The following is a 27,035-nucleotide window of genomic DNA, read 5'->3' as shown; positions in this document are numbered from 1 at the left end:
ACAACTCAAACTACGAACATGGTAACGCAATCATTGTTTTAATTCAGTTGCGTTAAGGATAGGTACTCGCTAGCATCGTACGTTTCAATATTCGTTGACTTAGCAAGGTGGTTTTGTTAAACTATAATAACCATCCAAGAAAAAAACTAACCTGTTGCTGTAGGCAGGACATCTTGCAGCGGCAGTGGTGTCCTAGGACCCAGCAGGAGTTCTTGGCCCGACTGGACCTCGCGAACTACTTTGTACCACACCTAGAAATAACAATAATCCACAATAAATAACTGAGTTAATAAATAATCTTGTCAATCTATCACTACGTTATCTATTCTATTCCAATATTAGCAACATTAAGGCTGAGTTGCACCACCTAACTTTGACCGTAACTATGACGATAACTGGTGTTTTTTGTAAGGAGTTTGACAAATTTTTGACGTTTGTCAAAGTTATAGTAAGATGGTGCAACCCAGCCTAAATGTATAGAATGTTTGTTTATCTAACGACAGTTTCTATTTTGGGCACGCCTAGTAGTTTTAAAAACAGGTAGAGATAATTTTATGTATTTAATCTTTTCAAAACAATGCGTCATATAGACATAGATATCTAGTCACCGAATTAACAGCTTAAATATTTGAGGAAAAATATTACAAAAATACGTTATTAGAAACCACGTAAGAAAACAAGCATCTTATAAAAATATTTTTATCATTATTATTTCCGCTATTTAATTACGCGTTTTATTAAAAAGTTCAAAGTTGAAAGTCATAGATTTCAACCTCAACAAGGGCAGAGGTGAGTGAATCTAATCACTGCATCTGTTCTCCCCTCCTGACCGGAAGTGGGCCAGTTGTTCAACGGAGCACCGATTTTCTGCCACCGGAAGTACCAACGTTCCACATTCAAATTTTATTGGGGTACGTCATATGTAATGAGGGTTGCAACAATGACTTGAACGTTATTTGTGCATTTTGTGATGGGGAAACCAATTAAAAGTAAGTAGACAATGGTGTTTGGCCATTGTTGTTGATGTGAAGTTTGGAGAAAGAAGCTGAGAAAAGAAGCGGTTTTGATATTGGGTGGAATGTTATGCGCAAAACTTACAAAAAATGACCGTTATTGAATATTAATTTGTTGATACTAACGGCCCTATTGATTTTAGAGGAATAATCCGTAATGATTGCAATTTTTAAACAAAAATGTCTTACGTAGGTACTAGAGGTAGGTAATAGATGGCGATAGCCAACAGTGTTAACTGCCCATTGAAAGTCATGTCATCTCGTTCTATCGCAAAAAATCGCCATTTGATTAGAGCGAGAGCAAAAACGGAAATGGATAGTTAACAGTGTAGGCGTGTGTACTTTCGATTAAATTAATCCATGTTGGAAAAAATATAGTTATATGGAGTCATATTAAATGATATAGAACGTTTTCAGGTTCATTATTAAAAAAAAATACGTAAAGGATTTATTGTCTTTTGATATTTTTACAGATTTTTTGAGACCATTTAGGTAAGTACGTAATGTGTTTTCTGGACATTATTATTTAGCTTTTTAGAGTGTAATTATTATGTAGGTACGTGTCGTAAAGCTTTTAATTATCTATCTTAAAGTCGGCCATACTTGTCCAGCATGCAACTGGTGCTGCACGTTAACGTCATGAGGGTAGTTGGTGGAGCGGACCAGCTTCAGCCAGTTGGTCTTCTCGGCGGTGCCGTCCAGCCAGCCCCGGATCCCGTTCTTGCCGAGGACCTGGGAATTAGGAGCAGGTTAATAAGTAGGTACTTAACTTAACTTTTAAAACACATGCGATCTAATTGGAAACATCTTGTTATTTTTAAGTCGGATAAAAACATCCTCCTATTTTAAGTGTAATTTTAATGTCGAATAAATCTAGTTCAAAAAGAAGTTCTGTAGTAAAAGGTTTTAAGAAAGGTGAAAACGTGTCGAGGACAACAATGATATAATTTTTTGCTGTCCAGTTATGTGTTGTTACTGTAAAAAATACTTATAGTTTTGACTCCCCCTTATTAATTAATAAAAGCACTATATTATTGCAGTCTTTCTTTGACGAGTTAAAATGCTTTATTTTGTAGAAATCACAATACGCCTACTCTATAAAGTTGGTAGAGTCAGTTCTGTGACTAAGCGCCATCTAGCCTCTACACAATGAACTTACGCATAGAGCTTTAAAGCCTCCGCTGAAACCTCGACAGTAAACAAACTATGGAAATACTAAATTACCTAACATACTGAATATTAAAGATGTTTCAGAATTATTGATTAGCCTTGGCTTAACACTTGTGTAAAAAAGGGAAATAACATAAATCTACCGTAAAATAAATATGATAGTAAAACTTTTATAACATAAATAATTATACCTATTTAAACAACCTACATTTACTCTACAATTTCAAACTAATTAATAACCCCAGTCCAAAATGAAGCGTCCATTTGACTCAATCCATCAGTTTAACGATGTCCGCACACTGCCACCTAGCGGCAGATGTCGGCATCGCGCGTTACGGTGGACACCGCGAGTCGCGATAGATGGCGCTATTAGTCCTTGTCAAGATGCACCCGCACCCTTGTACAGTCAGAACCAAATATAATTGTAGCGTTTTATTAATTAATTGAATTTCGTATTTCATTCGATCGAGAGAAGTTTTTATAGATCTTTATTTTTTAAACAGTCATACGACACTATTTTTTTTAATCTTGTTCTGTAGATTTTGTACGCAGAACTGAATAAATATCGAACATGGCTATTTTTTAAGTTATGGAAACTTGGAAAGCAAACCAGTCATTGCATCGATAAAATAAAACCTGTGTATTAATTAACAAATAAGACACGGTAGCTTTACAGGTGGTTGACAAAGATAGATAATATTCAATATCCAAAATAGAGGTAACTCCTTCGACTTGTTTTTTTTAAATATTATTAAAACTTTCTAATACATTATTTTATTGTATTTCCTTAAATTCATCATGTCTTCGTTATGTTATGACTCTATGCGATGCTTTGCGCAACTTGCGTTAGTGAAATAAAGTTTTGTGTTATCTTTTTGTGACCGACTGTACCCATTCGTTATGAAACCCTCGTGATGATTTAATTTTCATTGCAGGCGTCCGAGTTATTCATCGCGTTTTTATCGTGGGGGGATTATTTATGTAACTTAATTTTAGTTTTACAACTTTTAGGGAACGAAAAGAAGTTTTGAAAAGTTAAGTATTATGGAAGTTAGCTTATGGACAAAATCTTAATGGCCACCAAAAAGCTGTTTCCAAGTTACCAAAAGAAAGCCATTTTTTAAATATTACTTGCCTCTACCTACAGGCTTCACATAGTTTTATTAGTGCTGCAGTGCATTGTGAGATTGTGACTCTATGCTTGCTATGTTACCTACTTAAAAAGCAACCACATTAAACTTCTGCGATTCACTAACACCTTCATCTTAATTCTTAACGATTTACTTTAAAATATAGCTAGACAGTTGAAACTTATCCACAAAGAATCGCTTTACCCTAAACAATTTAACCACTCTTCCACTCGTTCTAAACCACTCAAAAACTATAGAGCGCTTATTTTGATAGACACTCCACCTACCCTCGATTGAGCCATAACGCGCATAATGGCTTTTTCGTGAAGATGTGTGCCTTCCTGATGGAGGGGTTTGTGTTTGGTTAACGTTAAATTAGGGCCCTTTTACTTGATCTACTGCCTGGTAAATATAGGTAGGTGTGTCGTATCGATTGCCTATCATAACGATTTAAAAATACCGGTTGAGGAACGTGAATTAATGAGCATTGATGGTATGCTATTATACCGGAAAATAGGTATGTACCACCTATATTACGCTTCTGTTTATAAGTTACTAGCTTATGCCCGCGGCTTCACCCGCATAAATTTAGTTTGTCACAGATCGTCATAAATTATAGCCTATATGTTATTTTGAGTTATAAACAATAATACTGTAAAGTTTCATCAAAATTCGTTCAGTAGTTTTTGCGTGAAAGAGTAACAAACATCCAGACATACAAACTTTCGCATTTATAATTTAGTACGATTACAGTCAGCGTAAAGTAGCCAAAAAGTTCGCAAAACGTCTTTGTTGCAATAGGGATGTTTCCTGGGTCAAAAAGCAAGAGTTTTAATTAGTCCGTCAGTTAACTTATCAAAAAATACTCTACACGTATTTTTCACTTTTTCAAACTAATGAAAATTTAAAGAGATAAAGCGCGCCAAAGTTCATAAGAAGAGGCCCGTTACGTCAATGCGTGCATAAAAGTGCCGCACGTTGTGACGTCGTGCGGAACTTCAACGCACCATAACTATGTAATTATTTGTTAGATTGACAAATAAAAATATATGTGTCCAATATTTTTTGATATTAAACATGACGGACTAAAAAAATTTTTTTAGGAAACTAGCCTATTGAAATATGGTTGTGTTGTCAAATTTTTGGCCACTGGGTGTCACGAACTATTTGACGCTGACTATTCGATGCATTTATCGTACTAATTTAAAAGCAAATAGTGTAGAGTCGCCAGCAAATCCGACTAGGAAACATTTTAGTTGCAAATTCGAACTTATCACAACTATTTCGGATTCCCATAGTGTCGTTGTCTGTACATACGAGTACAATTGGTTAGACTAGATATAAACGGATTAAAACAGATAACATTGATTAAACCATCAGATCAGGAAGTAAAGTGATAAGATAATTTAAACCACACTTGTTTTGTCTTTTTGATAGCTCGTAAAAAGAAGTTAGTTAATCAATCGTTGTTATCACACCACCTACCTACTGGTGGTTGTCCTACAGTTTTTAAAATGTGAATATCTGACGTCACTCTTATGCTATATTAAAAAAAATGTATTGGAAATATGTATACTAGCGATCAACATGTGACATTCTGATACGAGTATGACTACCTGATAATTTATTAAACTTGTTATTAAAATTAATTAAGCAAAGTAGGTACTCTTCTGATAAAATGTAATTATTCAATAAGTATCGACATTGTAATGTTATTAAATTAAATTAAACGGTATTGTATGAAAGTGGGGGTGAAAACGTGTAGTCACTTTGTTAAACAAATACTTTCCTAAAGCCTGATAACCATGCATCATCTTCAAAGAAACAAGGTGCCTAATCTTTCGGAAAATTAAATCCCGATCCCCACTTTATCATCTTGTGAGAATTAGGGAAAAATAAAAAGCATCTGTTGCACAATAAAATTGGAGTAACAAGTAAGGTATTAATCAAATTTAATGTTGAATCGCCCCGTCACAGCCAAGCCTTCCGCTGCGTTTGTCATGATATTAACACCGAGGCGGGTACGAGTAAAAAGATAATTATCTTGTAGGCAACCCTCGTCTTAAGTTAGGGGTGTCACTTATACGATCCCTATTTTGATGCAATGTGATTATATAGATATAAACGTTTTGAGTTTATTAGTTTGTCTTATATTTTATTTACTTATTTAAGGATTTTTTACAAGTAGTAAGACTTACTGACTGCTTTTAAGATGAAGAAGTTACTCGGACCTACTTATAAAACTTTATATCATTTTACTTCAAGGTTTTGCTCAAAACAAGGACTTTCCTATCTTAGTAAAATATCAATCGAATAGAATTTAAAATGTGCACATAACGTTAAAATGTATCAATTCAGATAGTTTAGTTGACTGAAACCATAAAAGTCTGTCGTTGTCTTAAATCCTAGTCTTAAAGCTTAGTGTTAAGTATTAATAACATTGAAACTATTTCCATAGTCACCCCTATTGATGTGCCGTTCCCGAGAACGCTCTCTCAGCTGAGAATATTCTCGGGAGCGTTCCCGGGAGCGTTCTCCTAAGTGAGAAAGGTTGAGAATCATGTTTATAAAATGGAAATAAACAAACTTTCTTAAGTAAAATAGTATTAAATGAAGTATATTAAACAATACACTCTATTTGCAGTGGAAGGCTATATTCTCAGTGTTCCCGAGAATATTCTCGGGAACTTTCTCGGCAATATTCTCGGCAACTGCACCTTTATTATATTTTATTTTTTTCGTCGTGAAATGTCGTTTTAATGATATGTAAGATGACAGAAATTTCTTTTTACACGTAATTAAATAATGTAACTGTAATTTTTTTCGTTTTTAACACGCTCTTATTAGGTCGTCGTGTATGTAACTAACTATGTAATGGAATCTTAGGATCTGAATTACACGCACTTCTAAGTCTTGTAACATCATGAAACTTGGCAATTATATGTAGATTAAAAATGATAATACAATATTGTGGTACCAGCTGGTCTGATGATGGGACTGGAAGGTGGCCAAAAAAACTCCGAAACGAAACGGCGGAAACACATCGATTTTGGGTTCATTGGATGTCTTTTCGAGATCTTTAAGTGCTAGATAATGTCCAGGATCCTAATGATGGAGTCAGGAGGTAGCCATAGAAACTCCTAAACGAAACGGCGGAAACTCATCGAGTTTGGGTTCGTTGGATTTGTCTTTTCGAGCACTTTAATGCTAGATTATGTCCAAGGTCCTGATGATTTTTGGCTTTTTAGTGCTGTTAGTAATTAAAAGCGTGTTTTTAGTTTTTTTAATCTATTCTTATTTGACATTAAGGGCATATTTCACAATCGCTTAGTAAAGGCCTGTTTCGCCACTTCTGGATAAGTTATAGTCTGTCTGACGGATCATTTGGCACATTTTTATAGAAAATACGTGCTAGCTAGATTGATCCGACACTTAACGAATATATCCCGTAAATTAGTCTGTACGAGATTAGAATGGTTCTCAAACTGCTGAAAAACAGCAAGGCACCGTAATCACGTTTGAGCTTCTGAAAGCAGGCGAAACGCCGGTACTAAAGGCTTTTCAGAAACTATTTGATTCCGTCATTCTCGAGGGAATAACGCATACGGCATGGGAAAAAAGAATGGTGATACTCCTCTTCAAAAATGGTGACAAAACCTTGTTGAAGAATTATAGACCCATTTCGCTTCGGAGTCATGTCTACAAGCTGTTTTCGATAGTCATTACGAATTGTCACGCTAGCAGGCTCGACGACTTTCAGCCCCCCGAACAAGCCGGTTTTCGAAAAGGCTTTAGTACCATATACCATAATAATATACGCTACGGCAGATTATACGGAAGATCAAGGAGTATAATCAGCCACTTTGCGTTTGTGAACTATGAGAAAGACTTCGATTCGATTGAGACATGGGCAGTGCTTCAGTCTCTTCAACTGTGCCAAATTGACTATTGATACATTAAAGTGTTGAAAGGCTTGTATAAACACGCCACAGTGACAGTCCGTTTGGTGAGGTTGGAGAAGTGAGACAGGGAGACGTCATCACCACCGCCCTGGAAGATGTTTTCAAGCTTCTGGGCTGGAGCGGATTCAGCATAAATATCAACGGCGAGTATATAACCCAGACAGCAGACGATATCGTAGTCATGGCTGAGATCGTGGAAGATCTAGGCACAATGCTCGATGGTCTCAATAGAGTCTCTCAAAATGAACATGGACAAGATTTAAAAATCATGTCTAAATACCGTGTTGCACCCACTCCTCTAAAAGTTGGAGACTCTACACTCGAAGTTGTTGAATATAATGTATACTTGGGGCAAACAGTTCAGTTAGGTGGGTCCAACTTCGAAAAACAGGTGAATCATCGAATCCAGCTCGGCTGGGCAGCCTTCGGGAAGCTTCACGATATTTTCACGCAGTTTCTCCGTCGCGCCACTCCGCTTTAAATCCACTTTGAATCCGCTTGCAATCCGCCAGGGTGGCAAGGGCCTTAAAACTCAGAGGCACACTGATGTTCAAATACCGTAGCCGAGTCCTAAAGCCGCGGCACGCGTTCGCCACGAAAAGAGTGAGCAAGACAGCAATATCTCACTCACACGTTTTAAGCCTTGTTTATAAGGACTAGTCTTAACGCCCAGTTAATAAAACATCGAAACATTACAAATAATATCACATATAAACAACAAAATTAAAATTAAAACTAAATGTATTCTGTCGAGAACACTGAGAATATTCCCGGGAGCGTTCTCGGTTCTCGAGAATATTCTCACTGGGAATATTGCCGGGAACGAGAACTTTCTCAGCGGCACATCTCTAGTCACCCCTAGCTCAGCCAGCTCAGATGAGTTTGCGAGTGCCGGCGGCACATGTAAGCCATCAGTCATCGATGAACGCCGGTCAAGGATGCATTGTGGACACTTGCTACCGGGGTGCCAACCCTGGCGTGAAATGTGTAGGGCCGGCAAGAAGCCACTTAATTGACGATCACTAATTTGACGTTGGAATCAACTAGACATTACACAACTCTATGTCAAAATTTGGCAAATTAATGTCAAACTTTTGAATGGAAGGAGACTTTACAATACTTTACATACTTTAAAATGTACTAGAATCGAATTACTAATTAAGTTAATAAGGAAAAATACATTTCAGATTGTTATGCTATGAACGATCGAATCATTATTTGATATCGTCTCTATAGTTGTATCCGCTAATGATTTTGCTGAAGGTTCGGTCGAGTTAAGAATGCAATTTCCATCACTGTGGGTCGATTTCCTGACGAACTAAAGTCAGAGTCTGAAAAATTCGCGAATTTTCCTTAATCATAGCTTTACATAACACTTTGCAAAAGCTGAAAACCTACCATCTCATGCAGGAGCGCCGTAAAGTCAGTCGCGCATTATAAAAAACCAGGGCGCAATTTAACCGGGAGCCGGGCAGATCTAACATTCCCCACCGGATCGCAATTCCCCAGAATACTCGGGAAAAGCTACAAATGTTCGTGAGTCGTTCGCGTCAGAAAATTACATTTCATAAATTTTAGGGATGTGCATGACACAATTGTCGATGAAGGTTTTCTGCAAAATATTCATATCGATAAAATAATTGAAGTATCGTAAAGTAAACCTTATTTATTTGATGGAACGGATGGAGATTTGATTTAGCAACAAAAAGTCTGATGTCGAATGTACTTATAATTAACGATAAGAGGCAGTTGAATCAAATAAAATTGTAATTTGCGGTCACAACAGACAATATAAACATAAATATATTTTATTATCTTTATGCAGCAAGTACGTTCTGACAAGATAATAAGTTTTCAAAACAACTAACAACATCAGACATATTTATGCTCGAAATAAGTGCAGTATCATCATGATTGATAAATAATTATAATTTGTCATGATGACCATGAGCTTAAATATATCAATACCTTTAATTTCCTTCATTCCAAATATTAAGGTAAAATCAATTCAATTAAACCTAAAATCGAAATGCGATTATCTCTTTTCCTTAGTGTTGTTTACAGCATCGATTTGTCCTGAATTGCCATAATAATATTATCTCACTACTAAAAAAACTGTTTACCATAAATGCCCTTGAGTAATTTGTAGCATGTTATCTGTAGGGTCATGAATTTAATCAATCGAGTTTTTTAATGTTAAACGTTGGATAGACATAATTGGCCTACACAATTTTATGTTCGTACATTGTATGTGTATGTTGGGTAGACATAAATCAACCTACGTTTCAAAACTTGTAACTTTAATTGATATTGTGATGTGTCCTATTCCTAAATAAATAAAAACAAGAAAATATCTACCCAAAAAAGGCTGCATTTCCCAAATAAAAACTATCGACATGGACTTTTCACGTGCCTAAAGTCTGAAGAGCCCGGCTTGCGCTGATCACGCGTCGGTGCGCGAATCACACGACTCGTTTCACAAGATAACAATTTGTGTGCGCAGTTATTTACCACCGTGCGCCAATTTGGACCCTTCGTACGTACTTTATGTAAAGAATCTGGGTAGATATTTTTACAGTACTTTTCCTCGGTCTAGCGGTAAGAAACAGTGCGAAGTGAGATTTATTTAGGTAAGGCACAGAGAGCTTTAAATCTTTGTAAAAATTAATTAATTATTATTATAAGCTATCTTTCAGTATGAGGAAAATTCTGAATTTTGTACAAGGATTATTACACAACTATAATAATCTACAATAATATTACTCGTATTATATGTATTAACTGTTACGGTAGGAATATTGTTTTTGGTTAAAGGTAAATAACTAGTTTTGATTGTACAGTTGAGTGTCTATTTAAGCAGATTGTTACTAAATAAATTACCATCCAGGAAATACGTATAAATATTCTAATATTCTAATATTCTATTCATTAAACAACCAAGTCCAGATCCCTCCAAAGATACACCCGACATATCTAATTACCCTACCAAATCGCTTAACCCACAGTTTCCGTTCGCCGAAAAATTTCAGGCGTCTCCGAAAAAAGGCGAAAACTTAACCCTTTTTCGGGTTTTTTCCATACATCTTCCTCACATTTCAGCAGTTTCCTCGACTTGTCTGCCGTTATCGGGGAAACATGACTTCCGTGGGTGTCCGCTGGTGTAGCTAAGCTTTTTTGTTCAGAAGTGATTTAGGTCTGAGGATAAGATACGGTGCGATCGTTGGGAAAGTTTTTGAGGAAAATGTGCACATGATTTTGATAATGTCAGTTTAGTAAATGGGAAATGACACATTTGACCCAAATTCTGTGGTGCGATTTGCGGTATTAAAACCAGTGAAGGAAAACAGCTTTGCGATAATACTAATTCACTGAGATGATGTCAATCGAAGAAACATACTAGTACAGGTAACTCTGAAAAGTTTATCGAATTTAAGAGATACTAGCGGCCGCCCGCGACTTCGTACGCGTGAATCCCGTTTTTCCCGCTTATTCCCGTTCCCGTGTGAATTTCGGGAATTCCTTTCTTAGTGCACCTCTACGGTACCTAAGCTACGTCCCTTCCAAATTTCAAGTGCCTACGTTTAGCCGTTTAGGCTGTGCGTTGATCTGTCAGTCAGTCAGTCAGTTTCTCCTTTTATATATTTAGATTTGGAAATTAACTTTGGTTTGTAGAGCCATTTCAGGCTTCTGTTGTAATATGATATGAAACATCCATCTAAGGTAAACCTTTTTTTATCTCAGAACCTATATTAAACCTTTCGAAAATTAATACATGTGAGTTATTTGAAGTTTCCGCCAGATCTGAGTCATTTTGTCGTCAATCCTCTAAAGCCATTTATTAACGAATCGGCAAAATCCTTTTCATTCGGTGTCAATTTCTCCGCCGCCATAAATTACCTGCGAACTCAAAAGGAGTTCACTGTTCATCATTGTCACCGTACCCCGAACAAATTATTGAGAAATTAGGAACTCCTGCGTCGGTCACGTACTGGCCATTAAAACGAGACAAAACACACTAATTCCTGACGCGACAAAATATACACGGACGATATCATTGCGCAAAAAAAAAGAAAAAAGCTTTATGCATTTCGCATGGAATTTTATCTCGAATTTGAACTCTATTTTTATGACAGTAATACTGATCCAGTTGTGGGTATTAAATGAAATGTTAGCGCGTCCACAATCAGTGGGTGTTATGAATGCGATGTCCCATTGATTGTGTATCAACGGCACCCCACTGATCGGCACAAAGAGTTCCTATCATTTGTTCAGTGATCGGTGAACAATGACACCGCTACCAATTGTGGACATTTTTGTGTTGTTTTGCTGTTATAACAAAGGTTTGCGCGTTTGTATTAGGATATAACGTATTCATATTTTACGGCAAATTTGGCGTAGTTTTGGCGATAATTAACAAAATATTTTTTTTAATATTGTAATTAATTGGGAATGTTTTGTAAGGTACACAATATTCCATGACAAGGGAGAGCAGTGACTCTACCACAAGCATTTTATGTACGTCTGGCATGAAATACTAAACATACATGAATAAAAAATACATGAAAGACCCGTGTCTTACTATTTTAAATGAAATACAAAGCCAAGACGCAGACCACCGACTATTAGTTGACCGATAGTTGGATCGGGCTGTTAATCAGTATGAACATGTATGAAAGTGCGCACATTACACCGATTTGATATCGGCCGATTCTTCATACAAATAAGAAACGGGCTCAATTATCGGCAAACTAAAAATCGGTGGTCTGCGCATAGGTTAAGTCTCAAAATTAGACATTATTAAACAAATTGTCAACGAACTACACTGTTTCATTTCATTATTTATTTTCACACTTTTTTTTTGCAAAAAATACCTCTATCTTAGTTGCCTTGTCCCTCTACTAGAACTTTTCCTGTGGTACTGGTTACTAATCTCTAACTTTCCCAGTAACCATAATTAAATAGATACATACCATAGTATTCTTGCAGGTATTAAAATACGAGTAACACGTTACCATCCTATGCCAGGCGCAAATCGTCCGCGGCGATGCGCGCACACATCTGGGCGCATTAAAACGGATTAACTACAAGATTACACGCAAAAAACTACCGTGACAAAGGCACCGTGACAATTGTCGAAATACCGAATTATTTGGTTATTTCTGTTACAGTTTTTTTCGTGTCATTGCTGCTGTTTGAAGCGGTTTTTGCTGTAGTCGCTGGGAAAGATGTGCGGTGTCATTCGTTTTGAATAAAAAGCAGGGTTTTATCACCTATCTGGAATCGTTTGAGTGTGCCGGCTGGTTCTTATAACTTCAGGAAATGTCTTTTTCCAGTTTCAATTTGAACAGAGTTGTAAGCCTAGAGATTATAAACAACAACAAATTAAGTTATACTTACATGTTATTTGGTGACTCTACTTTGAAATTACTAGTCCGATTCTTACTGTGTTATTTATAAACTGCACTTCTCACAAAGCAAACAAAAAAAAATTAAAATTCAAGAAATGATCAAGAACAGTAACTACGAACGAGTACAGTACAATCTGATACACATTGCATCGAAGTATTCTACATTGCAATCCGAAATCTGAATCGTACGTTGAACAATAACAGGGTTAAAATAGCCAACGTCAAAGTTGGAACTTGGCATCGGAGGCATCAACAATCGCCTCTGCCGAGCTTCCACAGTAAACAACGCTTAACCTAACCCAACACCGGCGCTATATCACGTTGCTTTCAGCGTATTTCGATATTTTGTCTACACGGATGCTGGCGATGCTGAATAACCGACCAATTAATTCTGGACCTATACAGCGCACTGTGCACCTACAATTGCAGATTTGAGCGTAAGTAAGGGGGCTCAAGGTACGCTGGCGGCCGGTAACATTGTGGTGCGAACGTGCCGTGGCTTCAACTCCACGGGCTATTATTGTGCTGGCCAGCTCAGATGAAATATTGCCCCACTGTGCACGCCCGCGCTGTTTTGCGAACAAGAATTCGTTGGGAAAAATATTGGTGTAAATAAGAAGCCGCAAAGACGATTCGTGAGTAAACTACGAATGGCCCGAACAAGTACAAGTGGAAACTATACTTTTATTAAGAATTGTTTCAGTTGAGTTATGTGTTCTTGAAATATCAATGAAATTAGGATTAACGCAACAACGTGCTTGTATTGCAAAATGGATAAGTAACATTAAAATAATGTAAGAAATATTGTAGAAGTACAAGTAGATGTCTCGAATGTGTTCTAACTTAAAATATGGCAAATCAAGCTAAACACAGAGACCTAAATTATATTGATTGGACGACTGTACTTAGTTAATTTCGATTTCACCTGAGCTACTTGTACTTACTTATTTTCTATACTACAAAAATGCTCATTGCTCCCAAACATTTGAAGGTTTTCTCAAAGGTTTTCAAATAATCGTAACGGGAATACAAGGGAGAGCGACAATAACGATATCCGAAGATAAGTTCCTATCACTCGGGGATTAGCCCCCATTGTGCATCGGTGTAAGATCACCCGATAAGTGTCTGCGTTAATAATAAGAATGTTTAGTTAGGGTGCGAGCCCTTTGGTGTCAATATTTATGACGGGTTTTTTCTCGAAGGCACCAATTTTGATACCGCTGCTGAATGGAAATTAATTTTTGGTAATTTGTTACGTTAATTGGGAGGTTTTGTTAAGTAATTAAGTTTTAATTATAGTTAACTGCCCCAGCTTTGCTAAACCTTACTCTTAAATAACACTATTTTTGTCGAAAACTGCATTATATTAATCCATTATAAAATATCTATAATCGAACAAACAGCGGGAGCGACTTTGTTTTATGTGAAGTAAAGATTACAGTATGTACAGTCTACTGCACATGATACAGTGCATTTTCGAACTCTTTTATCTGGCTAAACAAGGCAATAGACTTCAAATACTTATACGTAGCAATTAAGTTACTAATCGAAACAAACAAACGGCAAACACTTATGATTTGTTAACCACAAACTCTTTGGAAGCTAATAAATCGATATTCTATTAAATCGATCCCTCCAGGTGTTATACGAGTATTGATATCTGTCAGACAGATGCCATCAAATTGTTATTATAAGCAATCTGATACAATTCATACATAGCTACTTGCGCAGTTGTCACTTTGATATTTTTATTATCATATAGATACAGGGAATTATTAATGAGAGTTTTTAAAACTTATAAGTAACATACAAAAATTTAATACGGTAAGAATACCATCAACATTTGGCGATACAGCAGCTATAGGTATTAGAGCTTTTAATCAGTGACACGCATTGTTTTGTTTTATTTTGCGATTTCATAAAACAAGAGACGACAGATAATACGAATAGTGCTGAGCTTAATTTAAAATACCCATTCATAAAGATAATAATGTGATACTTATTATCGTATTCATTGATAGATGAACGTCAACAAATGTAGTGCGCATCTGTTCATTGTAAGACGAGATCATGCGCGTATCGAATAAACTGAATCCCGTGACAAATATAATAACAATAACATATTTTATTGTTACAATGTATCGGGGTATGTCAGCCGCCTACCGTAATGAAGATGTAATGGGGCTGCGTATCGCTAATCCTTTGACAGGGGCGTCCAGTGAAAAGATGTCACAAAAATGACAGATATTTTGACAGTAATGCAACGGATTCGACGCTGAGTGGTGCGAAAAACTCGAAATTAGCGCTTATGAATGCAGTTACTAGTTTCTATTGTGTTAACTCAAGCTTTATGTTCGACATTAAAAATCTGCGTTTCTCAATATCATTGGATTGATGCCAAAAATTATCAGTATCAATTTAAATACCGAATAATATTGACTTATTACTCGAGCACCGACGCTTCGCTCAGCAAAATCAATAGAAGTCCACTAAATTATTCATAACCAATACGCGTTGTTGCATCCAATGCAAATGGGACTAACTAGTTCCACATTTTTAATTCATAAAAGCTTTCCAATCGAAATTTGAAATAATAATTAGCTGATGTTGCCAATTCCATGTCAATTGTGCCAATAATATCCCATGAAATTAAATTAAATTATAGATTCATAAGTTGATTGACGTTTGCTGCGATGATCTCTTTATTCTGAACCGGTTTATCTCATTATGATATTCATTTTAGTGATGATTCTTCCAATCTCAAAACTTTTTAGCTAATATTACAATTGTATTTTGATTAATTTGAATAACTATCTGTGTGGTCTCTTTAAGGGTTAATTATACATGAGAAATATTGGGATTCTTTAAGACTTGTGAGAAAACATTTGCACATCTGCAAAGTGGTAATTGAATTAAAAGTTTTATTATCCAGCGAATTGCACACAAGATGCGTTTCAAGAGATTCCGGGTCTTTTTAATTGTAAAAAAACCCGCCAATCAAGTTTTCATTTTAAAGTTTGAATTCGGTGACATCCCTCTTTGTCAGTTTTACCGTTACCTATCGTCTTTTTTGGTAAAAAAAGTGTAAATTTTGAATAAAAAATCGTTGACGGGGGTCACGCCTAAACCAAAATTAGGGTTTATTTGTACGCAACCTTTATTGCACTTTGACACGGGACGGGTATTGCATTGATTACCCGGATAGTTTTTTTGCGGAAGATTTTATTGAGATATCGAGATTTGGGAAACGGTGGTTAGATAAAGTTACCATCACTGATTCAACAATGCGCTAACCCCTTTAAGTTTACTCAGACATGTGAACTTATTGTAAAGAAATAATCCTTTCAAATCTTTATTCTTTTTGCTGGTGAAATAAGCTGTATCTACGAACGTTTCTTCTATGTGAAAAAAATAAAAACATTTATCACTGTAAACTAGGTATGAAGTATAAATTATCAACGTTTACGATACCTAGCCGAGATAACAACATTTCTACATCATAACTGTATCTATTTATTCATTCTCAAACAGTTGTCAGATTTAACTTAAGTAATCCGTTTTTTCCAGACAACATTGAAAGATTATGCAAAGAAAGATTTGTCTTTAATGGACTCAATCTTAATATGATGATATCGTATTTTTCAACGGAATGCAAAGTTCTCTCTAAAAGCTTCTTTCTTATTTGGTAGCAAAGACATTTTTTCCAAAAGCTATCACCGCAAGTGTTTAACAGTTCTAAAGCTAGCCCCAAATGACCCCAGCTCTAACTTTTGACAGCGTCATCCCATTTTGTCCCTGTCAAAGCATTATTGCATTGACCGCATCAAAGGCAGCAGTGGTTCGGAAGCGTGGTCAGCGCTCGCTAATGGTGCGGCGATTGGCACTTTTACGCCGAGACACGTACAGGGATCAAGCAATTCTCTGTGCGGTGAATTGTAAACCGCAAAATTGTTTAAGGCGCTGTGTGTTATTAAAAACATCTTTGATATATTAAGCTCTTTTAGTTTAAGATATGTTTATAACTACTTAAAGAATTAACCTTGTCAATGAAACTTACAAAATAAGGCCCAAGTGAGAACCAAAAAAAACTGCAAACTTTTAAAACTATCTAATGTCATTGAAATGGATTTGAATTAAAAAAAAATATTTTCAAAATGACGTCAAGTTTTATTGTACTAAGAATGACGCAATTAAATGGAAAAAAAATGTTCTTGTAATAATTTTAAATGGGTTAGTCATCTTACGATTAAAACGAAAACTTAAGTAGTATACTACTTAGATAATGTTACGTGTGGTATACCTAATAATAATATTTTTTACAATGCTCACTTGGGATTGCACTCAAACTGGCCACTGTCCTTATTATGCAACTTTGACATTGATAATAAATATATTGACAGCCAGTTAAACAGCGCCTTTGTCACGCCGGAACTGAATGTCCGACCGTGACAATGGTCTTATGTAACACAACACCCGCACTGTGAACTATCACTGTGACATACGATCGGCGCTTGCGCATCTTTGCGGACCATTGTAGAGCTTCCGGCGTTTTTAGGTGTAATTGTGGACGTTTAATCGCTAGATAAAATGTACGATAGTTATTCACGACTCTATTAAAAGTTTTGAGTTAATAAAATTAAATGAACTGTGTTAGAGCCATCGGCGTATTGGCTACTTAGCTAGTTCATGTTCGTATAATCAACGAAATCATTATGTTACGTAAAACGGTATATTAAGACAAACACTGGCACATCTTATGTAGATAAGTAAATTCTAATAGACGAGATAACATTAACATAAAACGACTATGCTATACTTAAATACTTCAAAAAAATAAGATTAATTCTCAAATCTATTTTAAAAATGTTGGCAGCATCAGGTCACGTTTCCCAAAATTGCAAGAAACTCAATACTTTTATTCGCGTAACCCAGGAGCAGAGCCCAACAATTGACTTCCGTTTCCTCCGACAGATAATCGCGGCCACCACGCCCTGATGCAACCAGATTCGCGAACCCATCGGAATGGCCAATTCATGATCATTCACTGGAAATATTGACTATAATATGGATTGGATACTCAAGACGCATTCAAAATTATCAAAATTCAAATCTACATTGTCATTGTCACCTAGTTATTAACCACAAAACTTTCTTCAACCCAATCCTAAGTTTGAATTATTATAACCCAAGTGTCATTCAACCAAAAAACGTCCGTCAAAAACAATTACACGGTTAAAATATTGTACCAACTAACCTAACGAACCGTGTAACTCCTCACAAAAAAGGATACTCGAACACGGCTACTTAAGGGCATCAATAAAATCGACAGTTTATTGCATCCGTCCGATACGTTTCAGTTTCGAGCGTAATTTATTAACGAGACGGTTTCTGACGTTTAATTTTTACACTTGACCCGACATAAGTGTTCTTTAAAAAGAGTGCCTTGTCATCACCAAATTGAAAAACTTACCTCCCAAGCGTATTTTGGATCCAGCGGCTGTGTTCCCCACTTTCCGATGAAGGGCCCGTATTTCGTACCTGCCGATACAGTCGCTCTTGCGTACACACCGTTCCCTTTCAGAACTAATTCGTTAGGTAGATTCAGATTTGGATTTTCTGTATGATCATCATCTTTGGAATCTTCTTTGTCTTTTGGGCTCTTTTCTGGGTCGAGATATCTTTGGTTCTGTAGGTCCAGTGGTCTTCCGAAGCCTGGGCCGTATTCAGGGTAGGTGGGTGGTATGTATGTATCGGGCAGGCCGAAGTCGATCGAGCCATAATAGTCTTTAATGTCTGTACCGGGAGGCATGTTTTCCTGCTTGATGTGGACGAGGGTAGGCGCTGATTCTGATGCCACAGAGTCGGTGGGACTCGGAGGCGGGCTGCCAGAACCCTGGCTGTCTGCTGCTGTGGACAAGAAAGTTTATATTAGAATGTTTGCAAATAAAAACTCTAAGATTGGGATGCACTATTTTACATTAACTTTAACAAACGTCAAAATTCTGCCGAACTCCATACAAACTACACCGGTTATCGTTATAGTTACGGTTAAAGGTGGTGCGATTGAGCCAAAGATGTGTTGCAAAAATTCTTTTTACAATACGATCGATACGGGTATTACGTTCTAACAAAATCTTCTTGTAAAATCGTACTTGTGGCAAATATTTAAATGAAAACTTTAAATATACAGACAAAAAGTTCGATATATGTATCTGAATAATTGAGAACACAGTAACATTTGATAACATGATATTTTAGCCACAACCAACCAAAAATATTTCTTGACAAATCGCTTAATCCCAGTGCCAAATGACATAGCAACACGCTCCCCGCGCTTTTTGAACGCGAATAAAAAGCTCAAAAAATGAAGACGTGCAAGATGGAGGCATTATTGTGTCCGTTTCCGGCGTGCACAAAGCGCTTCCGCCTGTCTCTCGTCTGAGCATCCCCGTGGAATGCAAATCGAGATGATGATATTGTCTGTCTGGTTTGTTTTTAATGATCACTATATTAAAATCAAGCTTGCGGGACAACTATTTCATTTCAATGATAATCCCGCGACAATCAAAAGAAATAAAAATTACGAAGACGCTCTACATAATAGAGCCATAAGATCTAAATTGGTATCTTTATTTAAAATCATTTAATTTACCTGCCAGTGAAGATAGTGAAATAGTCTGAAAAATTCTTTAAAAACTGTTATATACCAAGTTTTACAAATGAATATAGGTAAACTGCACCTTAGTAAATAGTTGAGATATTTTACAAACCTAATCCGATGTTTAAAATTAGCAGTTTAGACTTCGTCACTTATGACAAGTTTTTAACTATCTTAAGAACAGACACTCCGGAGCCAACAAGGTTTTTATCTAAATGACAAAACACTCGAGTCGTTGAGTCGTCCATCAACCGTTAAAAGAGCGTGTCATGTCGCGTTTTTAGTAAATAGGTATATTAAAATGACGTCATATTCCAACCCAGACGCGTTGGAGACTATCATATTATGGCCTGACCGTTATCTTGACGCAACTAGACGTGATTTTGCCAGACATTGGCGTAGTCAAATAGAGGTTAACGACGGTGACGAATGCTCATGCGCAGACAGCTGATGTTCTATTTTTAAACGTTTGTTTTTTATTTTTTTGTTAGTGGCCAGTGTCACGAACTTTGGTGACCCCAAGTAAAAGAAGACCGGCAAATGGTTGGACAAGGTGAGACATTAGAACTCTTTATTAAAACAATCTTAATAATTTTAGGTTCGTTATCTGTATCCTTCATACCATAAGAATAGAAGCGAAATCCATGCAGCATAACTGTTTTGTGACTGTCGAAGTTTTTTTACTACACGATTACAAACCTAACAATGACTAACAGTAACCATAATTATTAGATATTATACGACAAATACACTAACAAAAGGATGTGTGCTCAGCGAAGGAACACGCGTGCCATCAATAAAGTCCCTAAGCAAATACAGCTGTAAGAGACACACTATAAATCATATTACTCGCCCCATTACCGCTAATATAGTTGTTAAAACAACCCCATATCTTGTCCGCGAGGCTTCCGAACACGTGGCTGGAAAAAAACGCTATAAAATAGTGATGCGCTTCGATTAACTCGTGTATTTATGATAATCGATTATGTAGCTCTATTTTGTCTATCAATACACCTAATATTTTTGATGAGCATTCATATTACCTGCTGCAGGTAATATTTAGTGCCTCAGAATTTATCTAGGATTTGTTAATCCTAGATAGATACCGCAAATAGAATGGAATTAAAAATTGTAAAAACTTTTTATAACCATCATGAAATAATTATAACCCAGCAAAGTAGTGGTCCGTTTAATACATATAACTTTATAAATTTTACCTATTTAACCTAATTGGTTTTATAACAATGCTATTCAGGCTTTGCCTCAGCTTTTACTAAATCGCGTGTGTGACAACATGTCATGTTCATATTTTTAGGAAACTTTTCTTAATTATTATTTTAGTCAATTTTATCGATATCAAACTATCGACCAACTAACATCACCACGATGATAGCCGTGAAAGGAGAATGATAACTGCTTAGCATGACAAAGGAGCAGTTCCGATGCACAACGCGCAGGATGTACGGGAAGGTGGAAGAATAATCCCATTTAATTTGAGAGGTTGCTTGAACTCGGTTGCTAGGTCACCTGTCGTACGATTCAAATGTTCACGGATATTATTGGATGCAGATAAATAATACCTTGATCACTCATGCTAATGATGCTTTACAAATCTCAATGTACTTAATTTCATTTACATCTCTCTACGATCACAAAAGACAATAGGTACCTACCTATACCTAAATAATTGGATATTATAAATTAGAATGATTGATTGTGTTTTATTATTTACATAGTTTTTTTTTGTTTGACGGATGGCACTGGCCAGTTTGCACAAAAAAATGTCGACTACGAAAAGTGTTATTCAAAATTCGAATATCATTAAAATGTAGAACGATTATGATTTTTAAAATACAAATAAAATCTTTGTTTTTTTATTTATCAGGTACTGGCCAGTTTTTAACAAACAGCGCTAAAATTGTCGTTCGAATTTCAAATTCAAATGAGCGTGCGTTGTCCATTTGCCGCGACTGCGTGCGCGGACAATGCGGACGAGTGACGAGTCGTCGTTAACTCCGTTTCCGTGGAAATGCGCCAGATTTATAATAAGAACGAGGTGGGAACATGGCGTGGGGTGGAGATGGAGGTTTGACTGTTTCGGACAAGGTTGTGCTAATCGAAAATGGTCATTAAAACTTAATAGCGAGGAGAATTTTCCTTAACACCTATATCGTTTTTCCCTAATGAAAATCTTCATGACTCAGTACTAATTATGTTGGTACCCAATTTCAGCAATTATAATCTTACCATACCTATCATTTAATGCAAAGGTTTTCCTGGACAAGAGTTAAAAATAGAGTTCATATTAAGCGTATAACATCTTTTAAAGGAAAACTTATTTAATTTAACCATACAGATTTTTGCGAAATCACTAACCATTTAGGTAATATTTGAGACAAAAATGTTTTTATTTGAAGAATTTTGAGTCTCATCGTCTCTGTCCAGACCCCACTGCATGTCGATTTCACGAGTTAGCCACGGAGTCTGTCAATAACTTGCCTTTACTGTCCCGGGTTCACGGCCCATGCATAATACCCGGCAAGTGTCTCCTATTACCAGCACTTAAGACTTAAAACAGCTTGAGAAAGTTAAGTATCCGTGCAAATTTGCGGCATCGGACATACGGAATTCATTTGAGGACACAATGGGAGGAATTCGCGGAAAGCTAGGCTTTCTAACGCTAAAGTTATGGCTAGAAAGCATTCGAATGGCCCGGCATTTTTGCACGAGGTCTGTGATTATACCTCGACAATGAGTCACAGGTTATGTAAGATAGAAAGACTAACTCGGCGCTAGCTAATAACGCCCGTATTCACAAACATTACCATGAGGTCTCATAGTGCGCGTGGACGCACAGGGTGACACACGAACCAATTCAACGCTGTGAGTTCGATTTGCGTCACGCAAGCATCGTTTGTGAATACGGGCGTAAGACAGCTTGAAAAGCGTGATATACCTAATGCCATCGGCTTTTCATGTTAATGAACAGTCGATAGCAATTTCGAACTCCTTGAGTAATCTTTTGTTTAGATTCGTTACGGGATTCAACTTTCAAGATATTTTATCCCGGTAATACTGACCCTTCACTGGTTGGGTTTCATTAGAACTGTAGATCCTGCATGAGATATGGCAGAATTTCAGTTATGTAAGATAGAAAAACTAACTCGGCACTGTATTGTCCCGAACTGGTAGGTAGGGCAGGCAATATTCACGAGGTTTGTGAAGTGTTGGCAAGAATCATAGATTCTACAAGATAGAAAGAGTAACTCAGCAGTAGCTGATATGTCCCGAAGTGGTAGTAGGGTAAGCTGTATTGTGTCGTGTATTAACTGAAACTGAACTGAACTGCTCTGAAAAGGACCTCACATATTTCAAGAGAAGTTATAAGTGTTATAACTCTCTGATCTGATTCCTTTATTATGTCTTATTGCGTCAACTTGGATAAGAGAAAACAAAGTATAAAATAAAAATTGTTGTATGTTGTTAATCCCTTTACAACTTTAGTTGCAGGATACTTTTTGCATAAGCAGTTACATAAAGTTGAGCTAAGAAAGACTTGGGAACCAACCTTTTTTTTTAACGTTTTTCAGTACTCAGTATTCAGTGAAATATTCAGGAACAATATTGTAGTAATCAAAATTTTGTCAACAAAAGTGATAATGTATCTTCGGATAAATTAAAAACAAAAACTTTGGGAATGACAGACAGATAATAATAAATATCTATTGTTAAACTAAAGCTTAACATAGATTATAAGTGTAATACTGAAAAAAATATTCTCGAACAATTTGTAAACTACCAAAAGCGCTTCAGAGCACTTACAATTCTAAATGCCTAAACTATGCGTTATATTTAAAGTGTTTAAAGAAGCCGAATAGGTTCGGTAGATCAATAAATAGCAATATTACATCCAAACTCAACTTTTGCATCTCTTCTAAAGTCACCGCCGAAAAACAAAAAACTGCAGGTGTAATAATCCAATAAATCCTGTATAAACCTTCGTATTTTTCACACCGCAGTATTGTAAACAGTTTTAATAACACTAAGTTGTTCCAAATATTTTAAATAAACACTCTTTTAAGCAAGCGGGTCCCGCCAAAGATAGCAATAAAAAAGTCTTAGTCTATGGCCTTTTTCGCACACCCTTACTAGAATCAAAACCATAGATAGCACTTGAGTTTTTTTTATAAGTTAGCGGTTAGCGGCTCATGTTTGCGGTTGAGTGAGCGAATTGATGGCCTTATCTGATTTTACGGTCCTACAAAAAATATCGGATTCGTAAAATTTGTCACACGTTAAAAATCACTTATGGTATCATTTAAATAAATTACTAAGATCGCAAACGCATACGTTATTGGTTAAAGATCGATCTTTTATTTAAATATTTTTTAATTGTTTTTGGAGAACTAACAATAAAAAATGTTACATATTATTTTGTGAATAAGTATAGACTTGCGCACTAATTGCTAATTCTAATTGAATTTATTAGTAAATGTTGTTTGCTACATGGTTTGTAAAAAGTAAAAAATCACAAGATATTTCACACATTGTATAGCACTTACCAGAAATTTTCATTTTCGGACTCGCATCAAAGTTCAGCATTTGTCGATATTTCATCATTTTTTTCTCATTCCGAAACGCATAAACATTCAAAAGTCACCTAATTCTAAAAATCCGCGTAACACAAATCAGAAAACAATAAAAAAATTAACACATAATTTTCACAACACCACAATCGGAACGTCTTGAAATTCGAATGAGTTCGAAATTTGAAATTGAGTAGTGATGTGCGTGATCCGACTACTCGCGCGCTAATCGAGCGTGACAACGCGTGCCGGGCCGATGTGCATCGGGCTCAACGCACGGTGCCAGAGTAACGGGAGGAAGCGAGAGCCAACTCATCCCTAGAATCCCGAATTCACATACCCTAGCCCGGGCCGCCCCGCGCGCCTCGCCCCGCCTGTGTCTTTGTTACACCCCTCTCTCTCACACGATTCGGGGTCGCATACAAGGTTACGGTCTGAAAATACGCGGCGCTTTCCCAATGGACAACGATGCGAAAAATTTTTCCTCGGAAAATTGGAATTTCGGATTGAGAGCTGGTTAAATATTTGTTCTTTTGTACAGGAGGCATGGAGGATTTTAAAAGAATCAAAAGAGTTTTTGCATACAAATTGAAAAAAGATGTTGAGTTTTTGTATCCAAATTGAAAAAAGATGTTTTGAAATGCTTGCTTTGAACAACCAGGAAATAGGAATAAACTAGTAGGTACATTTGGTATACTTGTTTAGTAGAGACACAAGTCATTGCTTTTGAACTTCAAATTATATTATTTTATTTTATTTTATATTTAGTAGAAATACGTTAAATCAAACTGATCAATCAAAATTACAATAAGTAAATTATAAATAATATACTAGGCACATAAAGTAGGTAGCACATACAAAATGTAGCGCTCGAATCTACATCGAAATATTGTTTATATTAGGGCACGTGGATGAATTAAAACAAGATCTTTATCAGCTCACTAATACAAACAACGATGAAAATCATAATGGCCTACTTCTTGGAACAAGAACCGTCACTCATTCATATAATAAAGCTTAGATTCATAAATGAGAAACTTTATTTCCATAACATCATTACATTATTTTACTGCAGGATCGACCTACAAACAATGGCCCTTTAGTTATCGACAGTGCCTAGAATAAGTGATTGTAACGCGACCAATTTATTCAGACCTCTAGGTCCTCTCACAGGGAATCCCAACCTGAAGCGTTTTGCTTCAGAATCCGCCGCAAGGAGTGTCAAGTAACGGTAGCCAGCGATGCGACACACCGATTAATAAAACAAAGCGAGATTGAATGAGAGCTACCAACGTCCTTATCGTCTCCGATTCAATTGGACTGCCACTGGTCTAAAACAAAACAAAGCCTGTAAACAATAGGTCTACAGTTTACGCGACAGTTACGTGAATATGCTGACGTGAAATTGCATTGTGTTTACATTTGAAAAAAAGTTTGAAAAAAACGGAATGAACGCTCACGTGAATGCAGTGCGAAAAGAGTTTTTATTGACCTGTGAACTGTTTGCTGCATTCGACGGAGCTCTGAAAATAGCGCACTCAGTGTGCCAAGTGAGACAGCAGATAACTAGATAACGCTCAAGATCTGTGCGGGGCGATTGCGATTGGCCGGCGAGGGCAGGGGGCGTGGCCTCGCCTCGGATGCGCCAATGGGATGCTCCTTATTATCTGCGTCTTTGTCTGTCAGGAGTCTGTAGTGATGTGGCACAGGTGTTCGGAGTCGAGTCGCCGCCATCGTTCGATCACATACTTCGTTATGTACACCGTATCGATTAGCTAGCTTGTCTATGTTCTAATTTCGCTGCGTTTGTGACTACGTTGGCGGTGGTCGATGACATCGCGTGCACGTATTCGAGCTTAATTATAAGATGCTTGCTGTATTTAGTCAAGGTTCCAGATAGCTTTAACTATTAAAACTAACCAAAATAAGATTTCATTTTTGTACTGAAAAGAAAAACAAGGTATACTAAGTACGCTTTTTTTTCAGAACTATGAACAGTCATTATTTCAGTTTTTGAATACCTACCAAGAGTCTTAAAACTCTTACTCACAATAATCTTATCCCTTTTTATCGGAACAAATTTGTATTTCTTATTTACTTTATTTCTAGATCTCTGAAAGTTACATACTTGTATAAGTAAACTGAATAACGATAAAGCGTAAAAATTCTTAAGTTAATGTTTGCTTAAAACTTATTCAATAAGCGATAGAAAAATTTGGTGGTCGATTAATTTTGTGATAGAAAAATTAAGGTATCAAAACAGTCACCGACTCCAAACTTTAAAACGACTAAACCAATAAATGATACTGTAGAAAATAATTTGTACTTTAAATACAGTGTACTTCGTTAGCAGTCATTAACACTACAATATACAGTAGGTGTATGCAAAATTGTAATTGGCTTCAAATAAAGTTTTTATTTATTCAATTATTTTCCGCATTATAATTTACGCTGTTGGTTTCTTATTTAGACTAGGTACCTAAAGTTTTTTTTTTCATGTCTTCTCTAGTTTTGCGATTGAAGGTCACAGACACTTAGCTATTAGAATCAACGTGAAGGCGACAACTAGAATCGATTTGCATCAGACACGATAGATGATAATCGATTTCTCGTTTATACTGATGCCGTAATCGATTTCACACTTTTCCTATTTAATCGAGATGTGTCAAACTCTTATGAGAATTGAACGAGACATGATTTGTGTCGGATAAATGGAAAATAATCAGTTTTATCGTTATCTGCAATTCTTTATACGCAATGCAGATTGTTTTTAAGGAACTCAAATTCAATTTAGTGCTTTTTTCAAACTTTGGCATAACAGGGTAAGGCTTTTTTTGCCATTTTAATGATACCCACATTTTAACAAAAACTTCTTAAACGGATTGATTAGTTTTAAAATGGTTTCGCTTCGAGTCTAGTTTGCTTTTATTAAAAATAATGTTCTGAAACTAAACTGAACTGAAAACGTAACCTGCTAAAATCAAATCCCCATTTAGATTAATAAATAACAAAAAGAAGTCGTAATATTATTCTATTCCGATTGCAACACATTCGTTTCTCTCCCAGAAATTTAAATTCAGTCCGCGAATAAGAATTTATATCATTTAA

The 27,035-nt window shown here is 36.3% G+C and overlaps 1 protein-coding gene across 1 annotated transcript; it reads right to left on the bottom strand.

Moving 5' to 3' along the window:
• Positions 1–146: 146 nt before the first annotated feature.
• Positions 147–24,219, bottom strand: LOC114352837 (uncharacterized). Its single transcript, XM_028304578.1, has 4 exons — positions 23,904–24,219; positions 18,154–18,590; positions 1,617–1,745; positions 147–251 (listed from the first exon to the last, which is right to left on the bottom strand). Exons 1-4 carry the CDS (start codon positions 23,959–23,961, stop codon positions 147–149), a joined length of 729 nt encoding a protein of 242 aa, XP_028160379.1. The 5' UTR covers positions 23,962–24,219.
• Between the last annotated feature and the right edge of the window lie 2,816 nt (positions 24,220–27,035).

Source organism: Ostrinia furnacalis, unplaced genomic scaffold (assembly GCF_004193835.3).
Source record: "Ostrinia furnacalis isolate ACB-3 unplaced genomic scaffold, ASM419383v2 OfSCF1456, whole genome shotgun sequence".
NCBI classification, from domain to species: Eukaryota; Metazoa; Arthropoda; class Insecta; order Lepidoptera; family Crambidae; genus Ostrinia; species Ostrinia furnacalis.
This window is presented reverse-complemented; position numbering and strand designations above follow the sequence as displayed.